Source organism: Dipodomys merriami, unplaced genomic scaffold, assembly GCF_024711535.1.
Source record: "Dipodomys merriami isolate MVZ:Mamm:240054 unplaced genomic scaffold, mDipMer1.0.p SCAF_400, whole genome shotgun sequence".
Lineage (NCBI taxonomy): Eukaryota > Metazoa > Chordata > Mammalia > Rodentia > Heteromyidae > Dipodomys > Dipodomys merriami.
In genome coordinates this window covers 758,296-778,439 of record NW_027205605.1, presented here as the reverse complement: position 1 = coordinate 778,439, position 20,144 = coordinate 758,296, and the positions used below count along the sequence as shown (strand labels likewise).

Sequence of the window (20,144 nt, the reverse complement as noted above, 5' to 3'; positions counted from 1 at the left end):
CAAAGCCAAGTGACAGCCTCCAAGGACGTCTGGGCCGCTCTTGCACAAAGTACCACTGGGCAGAAACTTACTTGGGGCGCCAATGCACTGGGTGTTGGGTGCACCCGCGGGCAGTTCAGCCCTGGCATGCACACACTTACTCGGGGCAGGAGGAATGTTGGGTGGGGTGGCCGGGGTGGGGTGGCAGAGGGACCCTCGGGAGTCTCCATCTGGACCTGCAGGTCTGAGTCATTGACGTAGACCCTGGGTTGAGCAGAGCACCTCAGTCTTGAAAGTGGGCCCGGAGCCCTTTTCTGTTCCTCGTAGGGAAGCGCCATCTCTGCGCACAGCAGCAGAGGACGCCCGAGTCTGTGCTTTCCTGATCAGTTTTGGGAAAGGCCCACCTTGAGCACTGTCCAGCTCCGGATGTCCTGTCCATGCTGGGCCGGGACACCCCAGCCTGCCCCTCCGAACGGAGGCCTGGAGTGGCCCCTGGGTCTCCGCTCCCTGGACGCCTCGGGGAACGCAGCCAAGAGGCCTGGAAGCGTGGAGGCAGATGGGGCTGCGTGGTGGGGCCGGGGCCCCTGTGGGCTTTTCCTCCGGAAAACCAAGGCCAGGAACAAATTGTAAAGCAGGAAGATGAACATCCAGCTCCCTGTCTGTCTCCTGCCTGTTTGGACAACAGCCCAACCATTTCAAGATGGAAGGAGGCTCACGGGAGCTGCTTGGGAGACTGGCTTTCCAGGAGGGAGGACAGCCCACTGGCTGTGGTCATCCCAGCTGCCGCCTGCGGGGGCTCCGTGGCGAGCAACCAGCGGACACCTCAGGGCATCAGAACCTGGTAGCCACGAGGGACAATGTCCAGGAAGATCAAATTAGACACAAACTGTCCAGGAACTAAACTATCATACACATACACCACAACAGGCAGCAAAAGGACCGACCCACCCACCACGAAATGGACAAGGACAAAGGCGAAGTCTCCTGAGAGACCCTGAACACGGACCAAAGTTCAGAAAAGCAAAATGTCGCCAACTCCTTGCGCAGGGCCCTGGAGGGGCGCGCCTGCAGCGCAGGCTCCCCAAGCCGGCACAGCGGTGCCACGGTGAAGGCCAGCTTTGGCGCTTTCTTCCATCAGCCACTTAGGGGGTCTTCCCGGTAGTGAATGGCGCAGCGCAGCTTCTCCAGCATGATCTCCGGGGAGGAGTACTGGGGAAGCTTGATCATGAACATGCACGTCTCCACGCGGATGTAGCGGGAGTCGGGGGACCCTGCAGGCGACATTGGGGTGCACGTCAGAGCTGAGGCCCGTAGCCGGGTCCGGGGAGCCTGCCTGGCCTCTGCCTTTGTCTCCTGGGCATTCCCGGGCCTGCCTCAGCTGCAGAACCTGGCTGGCTGTGAACAGGCTTCGTTCAGCCAGTGTCACCCCCATCCCTGGGCAACTGGGAACCGGGAAAGAGGTAGGGGGATGGGACGTTCTCCCTCATGTGGGGCCTGAGGGTCCCCGTTAGGAACAGGAGCTGGGGCGGGCAGACCTGCTGTGCCATCCGGAGGGGCGATCTTCATGGGGTACGGGGGCACATGGGCCGTGTCGGGGCCTCCGTCCTTGCAGGGACAGGTGAACGGGATGCGCTCCTGGTTGCAGGCAAACTTGATGAACTTGCACAGCTCCTCCTGTGTGAAGGTCTCCAGAGCCCCCCAGAAGAACTCGATGTGCTGGTCTGTCTCCATCAAGCCCACCTGGTACATGGTGTGCGCCTGGGGGTGCGTGAGGAGAGCGCCCTGAGCAGGTCCTGCTGCCCCCAGAGTCCCCTAGGCCCGGCTCCGCAGGCTGCATGGGGGCCACAGTGGGGTGTGCCTGGCCCAGCCACCTACCTTCAGGAACTCGAGGTTGATGTAGGGGAGGCCGCAGGTGCGCAGCTCCATCTCCAGGGGGCTGAGCGTGGTGAGCAGCTGCAGCGGGATGATGGAGCCCAGGCCGGCCCGCACGGCTGTGACGCACTCCACGTTGTGCAGCTCTCGAAGCCGTAGGCTCCGGATGGCCGCCGCATAAATATCCTTGTTCTCCCACCTGGCAAGGGGTGGGGTGAACCGAAGAGGCTGATGAGATTGCTCCTGGGCCTGGGGTCACTGTCCCCCCACCCCGGTCCCCCCAGGCAGGGTCCTGGCTGCTGCTCGCTCTGCTGGCTTCTGTCCCGGCACCAGGCTCTCCTGGCTCTGCCATTTCTCTCTACCCCTGGGGTCCCCTCCTTCACAGCTGCTGTTCCCTTGCAAAAGGCCTAAGCTCAAAACTGTCTTGCTGCCCCGGTGGCATCTGCCTGGCCCCTGCCCACCCCACCAGTGCCCTGGCTGGCCCTCCCGGCGCGCGCACTCACGCCACGGGGATGTGCCGCCCATGGCTGCACAGTTCCACCTCCTCGCCTGTCATGGTCAGGTAGGTGAACCTGCAGCAGGGCTTGCCCGGCCCTTCGGGGCTCTCGGTGGCCAGGTGCTGGGAGGCGATCTCGGCACACAGCGCCTCCAGCTCCGTCTCGTCGTTGATCTGTGGGGAGAGGCACGGTGAGGCTGGCCAAGGCCTCTGGAAGATATAACTCTGATCGGCAGCTGGACAGATGTCAACAGGTGGGACATTTCTCTCCTTGGCATATAGATCGGCCCAGGCCTGTCCACAGTCATGTGGCCTAAAACCTAGGGCCGTGCCAATTACTGTCTGGAAGTAAGCACCCAAAGAATAGTGGGCCTGCTACTACCATCTTTGCCGGCATGCTGCATGACATTGTCTGAGGGTGCTCAGTGGAGACAGGATCTTACTATGTAGCTCAGGTTGGCCTCAAGCTCACAATCCTCCTGCCTCAGCCTCTAGTGCTTAGATGCCATGCCTGACTTTGGAGACTCAGTATACTCCATGTCCCTCAGCCTCCTTCATTTCCTTCCGCCAGAGCTCTTGCTGTCTGCCCCAGATACTGGCTTGCAGCTCTGCCTGCCACAGTCCCTTGCTGCCACCCAGAGCCTAACAGAAACTTCCACTTCCAGCCCATGGAGGACATTCCTCAGACCTTAACAGACTCTCATCTTCCCTGACCTCCTTAGGAGCGCGGCTTTGCTCCCTTGCAGGCCCCCTAGTGGTGGTGGAAGGGACAGCTAGAGAGCCTGGCCTCAAGCCTCAGTGACCTGTTGCCTGTTGCGTCACACCAGTAGAGGCGGAATAAGAGGAACTTTCCGCCCAGGTCCCTGTGGAGCGTGGCCTGGGCCAGCCTCAGACTCAGGTCTCCTGGAGTAGCAGAGGGAGGCACCCCTCGGGGGCTGGCTCAGAGGAAAACCCCCTCCTCAGGTGCTGAGCGGCTCTGGCATAGGAGCTGGTCAGACCTGGGTCACTTGGTAGCTGTGCTCCCAAGCCTCTCCCTCCTCTGCCATGGCTGTGAGAATACAATGAGAACGGACGTGTGAGGCTCTTACTCTATTCTCACAGGAGTGTGTGGATCTGTGGTAGAGCACCAGCCTGGAGAGAAAAAGCTAAGCAAGAGCGTGAGGCCCAAGTTCAAGTCCTAGTACCAGCATTGCACACAAAGGAGCTGCAGCAGGAGCTCCCCTCACCCAAGCCCCTCTTTTGGCTGCCAGGGACACCCCACTGGGTCCTTGGGGGTGGGGACCTGGACGCCACGGTGCTCCTGCTGGGGTCTGGGTCTGGGTCTGGGGGAGCCAAGGCCCAGCATGCATTCTCACTTACACTCTCGAACTTCTTGATGTAATTGTAGGTGAGTATGTCTGCCTCCTGCAGGTCCTGTTCGGGGTCCACGGGTTCGCCCACCAGCGTCTTCCAGAAGGACGGCAGGAGGTCCAGGGGGAGTGGCACGTCTGCCCGGATGGCGATGCCCAGCAGCTGGCCCAGGAAGTGCAGCAGCTGCTCCTCCCCGTAGGTGATGGGGCTGGGCGTCAGGATGTACTTGCCCTGTGGGCGGAGATGGGGGGGACCCTCAACACCTGAGTGGAGGCTGCCACCGGGGCACCCCATGGCCGGGAAGGTTTGGGGAAGGTACAGGACAAGCCCGGGGCCTCACCTTGTTCTTGTTGACTGCGGAGCTGGGGCACAGCAGGAGCAGCGACAGCGAGGAGCTCTGCAGCTCCCGGCACACCTGCCACAGAAAGTGCCGGAAAGAGCCGCCTGCGGGGCAGACAGAGCATCAGTACCCAGGCCTGTGCCCACCCCCCACAAACACACACCATGTGCTTTGCCTGTTTGGAAAGAAAACTCAAGGACTGAGGACCTGGGGCCAAGTCCTGCACCCCTTGAGGTCTACCAAGGAGGGGAGGTGCTGGGGGGCAGCACTGTGCAGGCTGTGCCAAGAACTAAATGAGGGCAGGTCAGTCCGTGTCCCAACATGGGCCCCTCTCCCAGCCACAAGCACATCCTTGTTCCAGCCACATCCGTATCTGGGGCTGTACGGAGGGCGGGACCCCTGCTGCCTGGCTTGGCGCCACCCCCTGCCATGCTCCAGAGCCTGTCCTGCCACAGTGGTGCATCCAAGGACCGTCAGATGCTTAAATGCAGCGCATGCATCCGGCCCACGCTGGACTGGCACGCTGCGAGCACCGCGACCCTGCTCTTGGCACAGTCGGCCCTGCCCACAGTGCTTCCCGGATGCTGGTAGCAATGGCGCATTGGGCAGAGCAGAAGGCGGTGCAGGGACTCAGCCCTCTGCCCTCCTTCCACAGGAACCATGCAGAGCTGCAGGGGCCCGAGGGGCCGTGGGTGTGTGCTGTCACAGGCACCCTCAAGCTCTGGCCAGCTCTTTTTTTTTTTTTTTTTTTTTTTTTTATTGTCGGCCGTGGGGCTTGAACTCTGGGCCTGGGCGCTGTCCCTCAGCTCTTCAGCTCAAGGCGAGCGCTCTACCACTTGAGCTACAGCGCCACTTCCGGTTTTCTGGTGGTTTATTGGAGATAGGAGTCTCACGGTCTCTCCTGCTCGGGCTGGCTTTGAACCGCGATCCTCAGATCTCAGCCTCCTGAGTAGCTAGGATTACAGGCGTGAGCCACCAGCGCCCGGCTCTGGCCAGCTCTTGCTGGGCAAGAAAGCTGCCACCCCACAGGACGGTCAGCTGTGTGGCCACCACGTCCCAAGTGGGGACAGGGACCCTGGCAGAAGTGCAGGGTTGAGGATGTGGGATGGCAGCCCCTGGGAGTTTCTGTGCACTAACACCCAGCCTCCAGCAGGGGCAGAGGTGGGCAGGGGCTGGTGGTGATGGGCAGCAGTGGGCATGGGTGGACAGTAGTAGACAGCGATGGGCAGTAGTGGGCAGCGGCAGCGCTCACTTACTGGTGCCGTGGACTTCCTCCCCGGTGAAGCGGATATTGAAGGCGTAGGTGGGGTCGCCGCCACTGGCAAGCTTGACACAGAGCTGAGAGGATGGCACAGATGCCAGCTGCCTGGCAGCCTGGCAGAAGTAGGAGTTTTCAGAAGCTCTGATTTCCCCTGCAGAGGACACAGGAAGAGATGAGCATCTTCCCTCTCCATGTGGCTGTGCTGTCCTTCCACCCAGGCCTGTGCTGTCCGCCCCTCCACCTTCGTTCTGCCCTCAAGAGATCTTAAAACCTCTTGGCCTGGTGCCTTCTGCCTAGAACCACCTCCAAGGTCTCCAAGGTGCTGGTTCTTCATCTTCTAGAAGAAAGTAATCTTCTGATTACTTTCCTGACTTTCCCACCTGGCTTCTCCTATCTTCCTTCCTGCCAGTCTCGTCTCAGGCTATGCGGGTTCCAGCCCTGTCCCGGCAGCTCCTCCCTGTCCCTGACACCAGGCTGGGTGGCTCAACATGACAGCATGTGCCCGCTGGAGGATGCGCTGAGGGTAAAGGATTCTGGCCCTGTACACTTGCTCCCCTAGGAAAGCTATTTTGAGGCTCATGGCAGCCCACCGTACCTCCCACAATCTCCAGGGGGTCCAGGGTAATCTCGGGTGCGGCGTGGTCAGCCGTCCTCTGCACAGTGGCGTTCAGCACCCGATTCATCACAGTCACCTTCGTATCATAAAAGATCAGCCCTGAAGGGAAGAAGGTGGGAGACAGGAAGGATGGGGCTGCATCTCAGTCACCCTGGAGCACAGTGACCGCCTGCTGCCTTCCGGGCTGACCGTTAGAGGGTGCCATGCACGCCTTTATCCAGATGCTACGTGCTTGCCACACCTGATGCACAGCTCACACACATGCAGACGAGAGAGGTATCAAACCACCCTTTAAAAAATTATCTCTTGGGGCTGGGAAGGTGGCTCAGTGGTAGAGTGCTTGCTTTGCATGCCTGAGGCCCTGGGTTCGATTCCTCAGCACCACATAAGCAAAAAGAAAAAAGCTGGAAGTGGCGCTGTGGCTCAAGTTGTAGAGCGCTAGCCTTGAGCTGAAGAGCTGAGGGACAGCGCCCAGGCCCAGAGTTCAGGCCCCACGACCGGACCCCCCCCCCAACCCTCCCCAAAAAAGTCTCATGGACTTTCCTGCCTGGGCTGGCTTTGAACCATGATTCTCAGATCTCAGCCTCCTGAATAGCTAGGATTACAGGTGTGAGCCACCGGCGCCCGGCTTAGTTGTTTTTTTTTGTAACGACTGCTCCCGGCATCCTGCTGATGTAAACGTGGCCTGGTCACTCCGGTGGGTCCGGGCACTCACCTTTGGCCTCTTTCAGCAGGGCGGCAATGCTGTGGGTGTACACAGGTGTCTGGCGGAGCTCTACCAGGGGCAGGAAGAAGGTCTCCAGTGTGGTGTTGAGCGACTGGAGCAGGGCAAAGCGCAGGCGCAGGCTCTCGATGGGCACATCTGGGGGCAGCAGCAGGTCAGTGTGGGGAGTGGGAGATGGCTGCTTGCAGGTGGCCCCGTCCCTGGGAGGGCCAACTAAAGGGGGGACCTAGGGCTCCTCCCCTGCTCTTGGGACTCCAGAGATGCCATCAGAGGTAAAGGGCCCTCACAATGCTCAAGCTGAGCTGGCAACAAACAGAACAAAGGGCAAGGCACTGGGACTCAAGGCCAGGCCAGGGCTGTATACTCAATTATTTTCATTCTGAACTCAGGTCCTTGAGCATGCTAACGAGTGCTCCAGCGCTGTTACAGCCCCAGCCTTACATTGGTCTGCTAACTTCTATTTTGGAATAATTAACAACAGGTAGTAACAAAACCAGTGCAGTCCTATGCATCTATCCCTTGGGTCCCAGATGGACGTCAGGATACCTACTGACCCACCTTTGCTTCCTCAGTGTCCCAGAGTGGAGGCCCTGCAGCGGGTGGTGCCCTGGGCACAGCAGTGGCTTTGCCTGGCTGACTGGGAGGGAGCGACCTTTGGGGCACTAGTGCGTCACTGCTGCCATGCAGCTCCCCCCCCCACACTGCTGCACTGCCCGGCAGTCTGGCCTCTGTGGGCAGCACTGGCATGCCTGGCACGGGGTGGGCCTCTTATGAATTCCTGCATCTCCATACCCGTGGCTTGTTGCAATGAGCAGACAGAAAGCCACAGCCACAGCTCCAGCCTCCCTTTTTGCCCCATGGGTGCATGTTAGGGGTTCTCAAGTATTTCTGCAATCCATATCTACATGGCTTCAAGCCTGTGTAAACACATGTGTCCTGGAAGCACCCCTAGTAGGCCGGGGGAGGAGGGGTAGCCCCAGGGACCACATACTTGTGAGACAGGCCACCCTGGGGTCAGTGGCATCTGCAGAGTCCAGATACACCTCATGGGGGTGGAGCCGGGCAGGCGTGATCGCAAGGTGGCGGCATAGTCGGTTGATGTACTGCACCAGGGCCACATCCATTTCCAGAGTCCACTTCCTCGAGGCCTTCTGCGCATGTCGGACATCAATGCAGGCGCACCTGGGGCAGGGGAGGAAAGAAGGGCCAGGTGTGGCATTATCTACAGGGCAATGGTGGATCCCTCCTTCAGAGCCATGTCTCAGCCCTGGGAGCACATTCAGAAATGGCTTCCTCTTCCAGGGCGAGTGGGGAGGTGTGAATGGTGCAAGCCTCTGGCAAAACCAAGGCTCGATATAGCCCCGTGCAGGGCGCCGCCGGCTGCTGGCACTATGGGCACGATTACTCCCTGTGTCACCTCTGGCACACAGCTGTACATGCTCTGCTTCTTTGGGCCTGTGTATACTACATGAGGTTTGTAGTAGTGTGCACCTCCTTCCACAAACACTATGCTATTAACCCAAGATTGGCAGGTGGCCAGCCAGCAGGGGAAGGGGACGACGGGAGTCCCGATGGGGGCCTAGGGGCCTTGGGTCTGCCACAGAAATACCGTGCTGTTCTGTTATGGTAGCCTGAGCCAACTAGCACAGCTCCTAAGTCATGATGTGGAGGAACAGAATGGGGTTTGTAAAATGGGTCAGAAAAGTCCTTAGCAATTATGACAAGTTAGACTGGGCTCCCGCAGCATGATGAACAGGCAGGACGGAGCAGCTCCCAAATTGTGCATTCTTCCACACAGCTACTTGCTGAAAACTTCTCGTTTTTCTTTTGGGTGGTATTAGAGATTGAATTTAGGTTTTACACTGCAAGGCAGGTGTTCTACCACTAGCATCATGCTTCCAGCCCTTTTGCTTTATTTTCCCCACAGGGACTCCACATTTTTGCCCAGGTCACAATCCTATTTATGCTTCTTGTATCCCTGAATAACAGCGCATACCACCAGGCCCAAACCATGTGCAGCTATTGGTTCAGATGGGGTCTTGGGAACTTTTTTTTTTTTTTGGGTCTGGTCGTGGGGCCTGAACTCTGGGCCTGGGCGCTGTCCCTCAGCTCTTCAGCTCAAGGCTAGCACTCTACCACTTGAGCCACAGCGCCACTTCCAGCTTTTTTCTTTTTGCTTATGTGGTGCTGAGGAATCGAACCCAGGGCCTTAGGCATGCAAGGCAAGCGCTCTACAACTGAGCCACCCTCCCAGCCCTTGGGAACTTTTCTTTTTTCGTGCTGTTATGTGAACTTAAATAAGGGCCATGAAGTCTGGCTTGATTTTTTTTCTGCTCACGGCTAGCACTGTACCACTTGAACCACACATCCAATCCAGTTTTTTGCTGATTAATTAGAGATAAAAGTCTCATGGGCTGGGCACCGGTGGCTCATGCCTGTAATCCTAGCTACTCAGTAGGCTGAGATCTGAGGATGCCGAGTCAAAGCCAGCCCGGGCAGGAAAGTCCATCAAACTTTTTTTTTTTTCTTTTTTTTTTTTGGTCGGTCGTGGGGCTTGAATTCTGGGCCTGGGCGCTGTCCCAGCTCTTCAGCTCAAGGTGAGCACTCTACCACTTGAGCTACAGCGCCACTTCCGGTTTCCTGGTGGTTTATTGGAGATAGGAGGCTCACAGTCTCTCCTGCCCGGGCTGGCTTTGAACCGCGATCCTCAGATCTCAGCCTCCTGAGTAGCTAGGATTACAGGCGTGAGCCACCAGCGCCCGGCCCGTCAAACTCTTATCTCCAATAAACCACCAGAAAAACAGAAGTGGCGCTGTGGCTCAAGTGGTAGAGTGCTAGCCTTGAGCTGAAGAGCTGAGGGACAGCACTCAGGTCTAGAGTTCAAGCCCCATGACCACTACCACCACCACCACCACCAAAGGAGTCTCATGGACCTATCTCTCTTGGGCTCAGATTTCTGCCTCCTGAGTAACTAAGATTACAGGTGTGAGCCACCAGTGTCCAGCTGAGAACTGAGGGTCATCTCTTACCTGTCAAAGTGCAGGTCATAGCCGCAAGAAAGAATCGCCCTCCAGACACTTCGGATGTCCTGCTTGGCTCGGTCAATAACGAATTTGTGGAATCCTTCCAACGTCAGGTATTTCTCCTCTGGGACTAGTGGAAGGGGGCACCAGTTCATCAATGTGGAGGAAGCTCAGAGCATGTGCCTCCCAGCATGCTCCTGTGTATAGCTGGACCTGCCTGACCCTGTCCACCTGCTGGGCTCCCTGCCCCAGGCTAGTCCCCAAGCAAGACAGAGATAGTAACTTTCTCCAATGCTGGCTGGGTCCCTGAGAGGCTGACATCTACACCTGGCTGAGGCAAGTGCCTTCTAGAAGAAAAGGGCCAACTAGATCTCCAAATCTCTAGTCACCACCATCTATTGTCCATCTTAGTTCCCCCTCTCTAAGCTAATAGGTATCACAGACAGCAGCCTGGCACGCCTAGCATTGCCTGTAACACTTTCTAGTGATTGCCCAAAGCCCAGGCAGCAGGGCCAGCGCACCCTAGCCAGCAGGCGCAGGCGCTCACTCACCCTCCTGCTTCCTGGTGGGTGACTTGTCTGGGTCCTTCTCGTCGGGCTTGCTCTTTTCAGGTGACTTTGGCTTTACAGTTGGCTTCTTCTCACTTAAGGCAGTCCTGCTGTGGAGGGACACTGCATGAGAACCCGTGTTCCAGCAGGGGTGCACACCCCACATGCTCAGTTCACAGACTGCAAGCCCAATGGGGCTCATGCTTCACATGGGTTATGTGGAAGACTGAATACCTTCCACGCAAGAAGAATTTCTGAGCAAATTACAAAGACAAATCAATGTTCCACGATGTAAAAAATTGTGAGCTTGGGCCAAAATGTTCACAAAAACTTGGTTTTTTTTTAAATGTGTGTGCCAGTCCTGGGGCTTGAACTCAGGGCCTCGGCACTTTCCCTAACTATGGTGCTCAAGGCTAGTGTTCTACCATTTGAGCCACAGCGCCACTTCCAGCTTTTCCTGGTGGTTATTTCGAGGTGAGATTCTCATGGACTTTCCTTCCCAGCTGGCTTTGAACCAAGAACCTCAGGTTTCAGCCTCCCGAGTAGCTAGGATTACAGGCATAAGCCACCAGTGCCTGGCACAAAACCCATTCTTAGCTCATGCTGGATGCAGTGGCATGCACTGTCACCATGGTTAAAATGAGAGGAAGCCCCAAGTAGATGGACTGTAGTCTAGGCAAGTGTAGAAGGCGAGGCCCCGTCTCAAAAATAAACCAGTGTATGTGGGTGCTGTGGCCCATGCCTGTAAGTCTACCTTTTTTTTTTTTTTTTTTTTAGTTGGTTGTGGGGCTTGCACTCTGGGCCTGGGTGCTGTTCCTCAGCTCTTCAGCTCAAGGCTACCACTTGAGCCACAGCACCACTTCCGGCTTTTTCTGCTTATGTGGTACTGAAGAATCGAACACAGGGCCTCATGCATGCAAGGCAAGCACAATACCACTGAGCCACCTTCCCAGCCCAAATCTACCTTCTTGAGAGGCACAGATCTGGGCAGCAGTTTGAGGCCAGCCCAGGGAAAAAGTTCGCAAAATACCATTTCAAACAAGGGCTGGGCACAGTGGCTTGCACCTTTTGTCCCAGCTACAGGAAAGCGCAATACTGTGTGTGGTATCACCCCCAGTAACAAGGGAAAGCACAAGTAGAAGGACTGCTGCCCAGAAAGCCCAGAAAATTCTCCTGAAGGTAGGTTCAGATGTGGAATAGAATGCAGCTCCCAATATGGCGAGGGGAGGGAGGAAGCCAGGCCCCTGTGGGTGCCTGGCAGGTACAGCACCATGGAGCCTCAGCTGCAGGGTCACGCTCAGTCTCAGGGGCGTCGCTCTTTACTGATGTAGCAAGATGCGGTGAAACAGGAACACTGCAGAGCCGTGCTGTAGAGCCAGCACTGACACCGCACAGGGTGCACATGCGCACATACATTCTGTCTTCATAGACAGTTCTAGAAGGCCTTCCAAGCGATCTGGGTAGTCCTGGGAGGGAGCTTTGAGGTAAGGGTGGAGGGAGGAAGAATGTCTTCTCACTACATATGCTTTTAAGCTTTGGGCCATTTAAGAACATAATACAGAGGCTGGGAAGGTGGCTCAGTGGCAGAGTGCTTGCCTTGCATGCATGAGGCCAAGTTCGATTCCTCAGCACCACATAAGCAGAAAAAGCCGGAAGTGGCGCTTTGGCTCAAGTGGTAGGGGCACTAGCCTTGAGCTGAAGAGCTGAGGGACAGCTCCTAGGCCCAGAGTACAGGCCCCACGACCTACAAAAAAAAACAACAACAAAAAACCCCACAATACACATGCATAAATGAAAGGTTGTAGAGAGGCATTTCACTGTGTGGGTAAGTTGATTTGTGGATGCTGGGGATGGAACCCAGGCCTCACACAGGCTAAACATAGTTCTACACCCCACCACAAATTACATCTTCTTCAATGCACATAAACATTTTGTATCTTTCTGTAAGAGGTATGCACTATTTGTGTGGTTAAATGAAGTGGGATTTGGGTAGGGTGCTGGTGGCTCACACCTGTAATTCTAGCTACTCAGGAGGTTGAGGTCTAAGGATCACACAATTTAAAGCCAGTCTTGGCAGGAAAGTCTATGGGAGACTTATCTCCAATTAATCACAACCACAAAAAAAAAAACCAGAAGTGGCGCTGTGATTCAAGTAGTAGAGCACTAGTTTTGAGCACAAAAGTTTAGGGACAGCAGCCAAGCCTTGAGTTCAAGCCCTAGGATGGGGAAGAAAAAAAAGAAGTGGAGGGGCTGGGAAGGTGGCTCAGTTGGTAGAGCGCTTGCCTTGCATGCCTAAGGCCCTGGGTTTGATTCCTCAGCATCACATAAGCAAAAAGAAAAAAGCCGAAAGTGGCACTGTGGCTCAAGTGGTAGAGCACTAGCCTTGAGCTGAAGAGCTGAGGGACAGCGCCCAGGCCTAGAGTTCAGGCCCCACGACCAGACCCCCCCCCAAAAAAAAAAAAAAAAAGTGGAATTTGAAACCTAATTCTATGCATTGGAGATAAGTTTTGCTGACGTAGCACAGTGGGCTCTCCACTTGCCTGGCCCGGGCTTCAGGGGATCAAGGACCCAGGACCCCCCACCCTTCTGCAGCACCTGACGCTGTTGAGTACAGCCTTGTCCTTGGTGGGTGGCTTGCTGGCGGGCCGCTTGGTGCTCACCACCTTCACTGGGTGCTGCTCCTTGCCCGCCTTGCTGTACTTGCTCTTGTCTACCTTGGGCTTCGGTACGCCATACTTCCTCAGGATCTGCAGGGCACAGAGGTGGAGAGGGGCTCTCTACCTGCCCCAATGACCCTGAGGCCCAGCCCGGGCAGGGCATGGGGCAGGGGGCAGGGGGCTACCTGTGTGAGCTGGTCCTCCAGCACCTTCTTTGGAGGCCGAACATTAGTGAAGAAGAGGTGGAGGAGGTTGCCGGGTGTCTGTGAGTTGATCTGCTCTTTGCTAAGATAGATGTCTGACACTCTGATGGGCTTTGCTGGTGTCAGGCTCAGCGTCTGCTCCGAATGGGCACAGCTCTTAAATATTTCCGTCAGGACCTCTCTGGCCCCAGGCACCAGCTTCTCACCTGTTCCAGAACAGTTCTGCTGTGACTATCTTTGGTCAGCACGTGCTCACAAGCATGCAGCTGACTTCTCACAAAGCACCCTGCAGCTGGACACAGTGGTGATCAGGCACCCCCTCTGACCTTGTGCCTCGGTGATGGGTCAGGCTGCGTGGCAGCAGCTCAACCTCCAGCTCTCGCACACACAAGGAATCAATGCCTCTATTGTGAGCTGCTATGGTCTCTTATAGTTTGGCCTATCGTAGCTTAAGCAGCCATGAACGGGCTGGAGAGTACCAGCTTTGGAGACACCAGCAAACTTCACACAACATTTTTGAAGGCCTCTCCCAGGGCCAGCGGGTACTCACTCTCTCTGCTTCAGGTCCAGAACATGCTGGAGGAAACCCGAGGGTGGACGGGCACCATGCAGGGAGAGGCAGGCAGTGAGTCCCCATCAGCCACCGAGGCCAGCACCGAGCCTCCAGCCCTGCCCTCCTCTACCCAGGGTGCTCGAGAGGGAAACAGGTGGGGGTGGACATTGCCACTCAAACTTCTGTAACCCAAAAACCGCTCCCATAAGAGGCCCATGATAGGGCTGGGAATGTGACTGAGTGGTAGAGTACTAGCTTTGAGCAAAAGCTCAGGGACGGTGCCCAGGCCCCAAGTGCTAGCCACAGGACTGGCAAGAAAAAAAAAAAAGGAGGTCTGTGATGACGAAACCCCACAGCCCACCTTTAATGGACTTGTCGTTGAAGTAGTCTTCCAGGCCCGGACTCCCCTGAGTGTCAAACAGACTCTGATTCACCACGGACACTGTGAGAATCTCCTCTGTGGACATCTCCATCAGTTCATCTTCCCCATCCAAACCCGATAAACCAATCAGATCGTTATTGTTAAAGAGACTCGCTCGAATTTTCTCAATTTTGGCTCGGGAGCGAATCTGTGGAGAAAGAAAAGGGTCAGGACCGGAAGCAGGGCTGCCCATCCCTCAGCAAGCATCATCCAAGGCCTCCCCGCCTCTCCTTCCCTCCTTCCCTTCCCCCAGGACCCTGCTCAACAGGCAGCGGGCCTTCCTGGGAGACTCCCATGTGCTGACAATGGTTACATTTAGGGATTGCTCTTATTAAACCCTGGCCAGGCCTGGGGCTTTGCTCTTCTGCACAGGCCAGGGAGGCCCCAGGAAGGAAGCCAGGGGATGGAAAGAGGCATTCCAGGTGCTGCTAGGAGAAAGCAATGCAATCTAAGGGTTTTACTTTTGTTTTCTGCTAGTACCAGAGTTTGAACTCTAGGGCCTCATACTTGCTCAGCTTGCTTACTTAGCTGGTGCTCTACCACTGGTGCCACACCATCAGCCTAGCTTTTTGCTGATTACTTTAGAGATGGGAGTCTACTGGACTTTTTTGCTCAAACTGGCCTGGAAACCCTGTTCCTTCAAATCTCAGCCTCCTGAGTAGCTACGATTACAGACATGAATTGCCAGTGCCTAGCTGCAACACAAGTTCTTAACTTGCAATACAAGTTCTTTATTGTCTGCTGGAAGCCAAGAACTTCTTTGGCCTGTCTTGGGCCTTGAATCCAGGATCTAGGTACTATTCCTGAGCCTCTTTGTGCTCAAGGCTAGTGCTCTACCACTTTAGCCATAGGGCCATTTCTAGCTTTTTCTGAGTAGTTTATTGGAGATAGAAACTCACAGACTTTCCAGCCCAGGCTGGCTCTGAACCGGAAACCAAGAACTTGTATGTATTGAGAACATGCTTTACCACTGAGATCCCCGAGAAATGCGGCTTTTACTGTTGAGTCTAAGTCTGCTATGCCTAAGTGTGGAAAAGCATGTGGTGGCAATCTGGGCCTGCACCCCATGTGGCTACGAGCAGTGTCCACCCTCCCTCCGCTCGGGTAGACACCATGCCTGGAGGCCTCTGAAGACACACCACCAGGGTGCACCGTGGCGCCCGACCCTGAGGCCCTGTGCTTGGCCTCTCAGCAATGAACTGCATTCGCCTATGACGCCAAACTGGTCATCGCTCCTGGACATGTGACCTCTGGCAGAATAGGTTCTGACAGTTGCAGCAGCCCTGGCTGTTCAAATTCCCCTCACTGGCCCATCTCTTGGAGATAACTCAGGATGCCCAAGGTGCAGGGGAGCAACACTGGAGAAGGCTGAGAGCTATTACCTCCACGACCGCAAAGCCCTTGATGGGGCGTGCCGCGAGGGGCTGGGTGTCCAGGGAGGTCACTGTGTACATGGAGCCCACGTCCGAGCTGGAGGCTGCCTCCGCGTTGTCCAGCGGCTCCCCCAGGCTGCCCAAGCTGCCCAGGCTGCCTGTGCTGCACAGAGAAATGTCCAGGCTCTCCTGACTAGACACCACGTGGGGCTCCAGCAGGCCCGGTGGGACAGGCAGCTCGAAGCCCGGGGGCAGAGGGTCCACCGAGAGGTCACTGACGGTCTGTGAGACGCCCTGGGAGCTGCACACGGAGGCCTGGCTGGTGGAGGCGGAGGCGCTGATGCTCATGGCAGGGGCCAGGCTGCTGGACGTGCTCCCTTCCAAGCTGTCTGCGCTGGGGAAGCCCAGCGTCTTCTCAGGCTCGGCCTTGCCGTCACTGCCCTCGGCCTTGTCTTTGGGCTTCTTGGGGTCATCGTCCTGCAGCGGGATGTAGATCTCGTCTTTGAAGACACCACCATGGGCATTGCAGGCCTTGCGGATGGCGCCCCTGACTACAGCCTCCTCCAGGTGGGTGGGGATGCCAGAGATGACCAGCAGGCGGCTGTGGGCAGTGGGGCCCACCAGAGCCTGGCAGGCATCAGCGATGGCGTCGCTCGTCACACCCAGGCCCTGCGGGTCCTTCCTGGCGAGGTGGCGGAGGATGAGGAGCAGGGTGAGGGCGCGGTGGAACCACAGCATGTCCTCGGGCTTGCTGCCCCCAATGCTGAGCACTGTGCTGTCTGAGTCCCCGCTGCGGGATGACTGGCGCTTCCCAGAGGAGGAGGCCTTCTCCCGCTTCATCTTCACTTTCTTCCTCTTGGACAGGAGGCTGGGGCTTTGTGGGGTTTGTCCTGGGGAGGATGAGGACGATGAGGACGAGTCACTGAGGTTTGGGGCGGTTGTTGAGGTCACGCCGCTGGCAGTGACACTCATGTTGGCGGGCAGGGTCACTTCAGCCACAGCCAGGCAGCCTTCCATGAGTGCGTGGAAATACGTGGAGAACCTGCCCTGCTCGCCTGTGACCACTGTCCCAGAGCCCCCACATGCACCACCCGAGACCCAGCCCTGGGTCTCCTCATCATACAGCTTGTGCAGCTCGGACTGCAAGGCCATGAGCATGGCCAGGCAGGGGTTGAGCTGGAGGGCGATGGAGGAGGACAGGCCGGCAGGGTGCTTCCGCTGCTCCAGAGCATGGATGGTGCGCAGCAGCTCTGCCAGGAGGTGGAAGACCAGCTCCTTCACGCACGCTGCCATGTCTGTGGTCCAGAGGAAGTTTCCTGAGCAGACAGAACACAGGAATAGCTATCACTCCACAGCGCTGAGGGCCAGTGAGAGGGGGAAGAAAGGCCCAGGGTACAGCCTACCCACTGGCCGGTGCTCCTCTGCTGCTGGAGCTCTGACCACCACAGTTTCCTATGGCCTGTGTGTTCCGCTGCTCGCTTTCCTGCCACCCTTCACCCCCAGGCACAGTGAGCGGCCACCCAGGTCACGGGCTTGGGGGTCTAGGCAGAAGATACTGAAGTCTATGTGCATGCCCCTACTTCCCCAGCGAGCCGGGCCTCACCAAGAAGCTCCACCACGTGCAGGAGGACGGAAGTGGGGATGGCATCAGGCTCGTCTTCTGCCCTCCCTTCGCCTTCCTCTGGTTTCCAGGACAGCAGCTGCTCGGCGAAGGCCATGGCCAGCGGGAACTCCAGAGGCAGGGAGTGTAACACCAGCACAGCTCCGGGGGGTGGGGACACGCCTACAAGGGCCCAGGAGGAAAGGGCATGGTTGGCAGCATCCGAGTCAGGTAAGCTTGAGCAAAGGAAGAATCAGGGGCAGAGAACTCAACCCTCATCTGCTCAAGGTAGGAGGAAGTATGAGTCCTGCACACTCGATTGAAGGACCTGCAGGTAGAGTGACAGAACCAACAGCAGGAATGGGAACCAAGATGGACAGCATCTCCTATTCTGTGATACCAACTGGTGCACTGGGCCAGATGTGGTAGTACATTGCCTGTAGTAGGAAGGCTGTAGGAAGGCTGAGGAGGAGGATCTTGAATTTAAATCTAGCCTGTGCTACGCAGTTAGAGCCTGTCTCAAAAAAAAAAAAAAGAAAGAAAAGAAAGAATAGGAACTGACTTTATATTCCAGACAGAATTAACTCACCAGAGAAACTCTAAGGTTGGTAAAGAACTAATCAGTCCTAGGGGCTGGAGGTATGACTCAAGTGGTAGAACACCAGGCCAATGAGCAAAAGTGTAAGATACTGAATTCAAGTCAGTATTTTTTTTGTTGGGGTTCAGACAAAAAACAAACAAACAAACAAAAACCCCAAAACAGTCCTAGAAAGCATGAAGCCCTGAGTTCAAACCAAAGTACCTTAAAAATAAATAAATAAAAAGAAATAATCATTCATTTAATTTGGCTGAAATCCCATTAAGACCATTAAACCTAGTCAGGTGCTAGTGGCTCACGCCCTTAATCCTAGTGACCTAGGATGGCTGAGTTCTGAGGATTGAGGTTCAAAACCAGCAAAGTCAGAAAAGTATATGAGTTTCTTCTTCTTCTTTTTTTTTTCTGGTCAGTCATGGGGCTTGAACTCAGGGCCTGGCACTGTCTAGTTCAAGACTAGTGCTCTAGAGCACTAGTTCAAGACTAGTGCTCTATCACTTTGAGCCACAGCACCACTTCCAGTTTTCTGGAGGTTAACTGGAGATAAGAGTCTCATGGACTTTCTTGCCCAGGCTAGCACTGAACCTCGATCCTCAGATCTCAGCCTCTCAGCGCCTGGCAAATCTAAGATGGCTATCTCCAATTAACCAGCAAAAAGGTGGAAGTGGAAGTTTGACTCAAATAAGTGGTAGAGTGTCAGCCAAGTGGAAAAAGCTAAGGGACAGTGTGAGGCCCTGAGTTCATGTTCCAGTACACACACACGCACGCACGCATGCACGCACACCCATATACCACTGCCCAGGCAGTCTGTTCTTCAACTGCATTTAGGACACAACAAGGTATGCTATCCCTCATATCTGCCTACAGAAGGCCCGCAGCCACGGCCATGGCTGCAGCCCCACAGGAGCTGAGGGGAACTCACCCAGTTTGATGTGGACCCTGTTTGTGGACAGGACCACAGAAGGGTACTGGTCGGCAGTGGGTGGAGGTGACAGCCCAGTGTTGGCTGGGGATGCATCCCGAGGGTAGCAGGCGGCCTCGATGAGATTCAGCTGGCCTGTCCGCTTCACTTTGTGGCCGAGCCCGTATACAAGCACGCGAGCCCATGGAGCCTTATACAGAGAGGAGCTGACAGGGAGAGAGCTGCTGGTTAAGACAGACTCACTACGCATGCCAGAAGGGGAGCTGAACCAATGTCAGCTCCACTGCCATCTAGAAGGCAGCTCTTCACCTGTGGAAATGTGGGAAGAACCTTAAATGATGGTGAAAGATCAAGACCCTGAGAGAGCTTTTCCTGTGCCAAGTCCCCTGCAAGGAAGCCCTTTGCTCTTCTCCTCCCCACCCGCCCCGCCATGTTGTTGAAAGGGGCAACTTACTCTTTGCGGAATCCAGACTGACTTTCTTTGCAAGACACCACCACAAAAGCAGCTCCAGGGAAATTAACGTCCATGTTGACCTTGGACTCAGAAATCGGGAACTCCTCGGAGGGGAACTGCTCCGGTGCTTTCTGCGAAAGGACACTAAGTAAGGACAGTGCAGACAGACCTAAGGGGCGGTATTTCATCTTCCCACCTCAGGAGTCAAAGCTATCACTAAGGCACCCACTGTGATAGACCCAAATGGACACAGAGGCCCTGTGGGATGAAGAAAGCCACCCAAGAGATGATATAGCAGCGGAAGAGCTGCTGAGAATGGGCAACCAAGTGGTGGGGGCCAGGGCAGGAGTGGGCGACTTGGCAGTAGCAGCGGTACGCTCGGGTGTAGAGCTGCACCTGCAGGAAGGCGCAGATCTGCTTGGTGAGCTCCAGAAGGCTGTCCTCGCCCTGCTGTAGGGTGCGGGTGATGGCCACGTGCAGCCATGCTCTCATTGTCTGGGAGCTGCCCTGGTAGAAGAGGTCGGTGGCGGAACAGTTCTGTGAATGGAGGCAGTGTTGCAGAGACTGCGCCAGGAGGATGGAGCTGGAGCTGATGGTGCCATCTGTAGTTGGGAAAGAAAATGGATGTGTCTTTAACTGCCATCCACAAAGGCTGGGCTGGATGGAGGCTAGCATAGATGGCACGTCACATCCTGGGTGACAGCCATCACCTACAAGGTCTATGGGGCAGGGGTAGGGGAGGTAGGACTCAGGGGACCAGTGGTGGCAAAGCTGTTGCCTGCAATAAGCTGCTTGTCAGATCACAGCGACACTGCTGGGTCTAAGAGATCTTTGGGCCTGACATATTTATTCAGCTGGGGCCGCACCCAGCTGGTCATCATAGGAGAGCCTCTCCCATAGGTGTCAAGGGCCTCAAAGCCCTTGGGGGTGGCTGGCGGGTGCTGGGGTCCCACTGGGCCAGTGGGAATGTGGCACACACAGGTGCTGCCAGGGACCCCAAGGCTGCAAAAGCTGCAAGGCAGCTGCTCCCACTTCCCCACCTGCGCCCCCCTCTTAGTGGCTGGGAGATCAAGGGGAGCTGGTGGTGGCTGAGGCATCAAGAAGTCAAAGGGGCTCCGGAATCTTGGCCAGGCCAAGGCAGACTTCTCATGGCATTC

The 20,144-nt window shown here is 56.2% G+C and overlaps 1 protein-coding gene across 1 annotated transcript in view; it reads right to left on the bottom strand.

The window, feature by feature from the left end:
* Positions 1-1,020: 1,020 nt before the first annotated feature.
* Positions 1,021-20,144, bottom strand: part of LOC138806573 (probable E3 ubiquitin-protein ligase HECTD4) — a 128,782-nt gene continuing 109,658 nt past the window's right edge. The window contains exons 57-76 of the mRNA XM_069991997.1: positions 19,384-19,589; positions 18,988-19,118; positions 18,534-18,739; positions 17,020-17,199; positions 15,426-16,732; positions 13,984-14,191; positions 13,052-13,275; positions 12,805-12,956; positions 10,213-10,319; positions 9,668-9,791; positions 7,630-7,820; positions 6,630-6,776; positions 5,894-6,013; positions 5,294-5,449; positions 4,038-4,141; positions 3,707-3,928; positions 2,355-2,521; positions 1,855-2,050; positions 1,515-1,737; positions 1,021-1,250 (exon numbers count right to left, since the gene is read on the bottom strand). Coding sequence (XP_069848098.1) covers positions 1,114-1,250; positions 1,515-1,737; positions 1,855-2,050; positions 2,355-2,521; positions 3,707-3,928; positions 4,038-4,141; positions 5,294-5,449; positions 5,894-6,013; positions 6,630-6,776; positions 7,630-7,820; positions 9,668-9,791; positions 10,213-10,319; positions 12,805-12,956; positions 13,052-13,275; positions 13,984-14,191; positions 15,426-16,732; positions 17,020-17,199; positions 18,534-18,739; positions 18,988-19,118; positions 19,384-19,589 — 4,508 coding nt within the window. The 3' untranslated portion in view covers positions 1,021-1,113. The remainder of the gene's footprint in view (positions 1,251-1,514; positions 1,738-1,854; positions 2,051-2,354; positions 2,522-3,706; positions 3,929-4,037; positions 4,142-5,293; positions 5,450-5,893; positions 6,014-6,629; positions 6,777-7,629; positions 7,821-9,667; positions 9,792-10,212; positions 10,320-12,804; positions 12,957-13,051; positions 13,276-13,983; positions 14,192-15,425; positions 16,733-17,019; positions 17,200-18,533; positions 18,740-18,987; positions 19,119-19,383; positions 19,590-20,144) is intronic.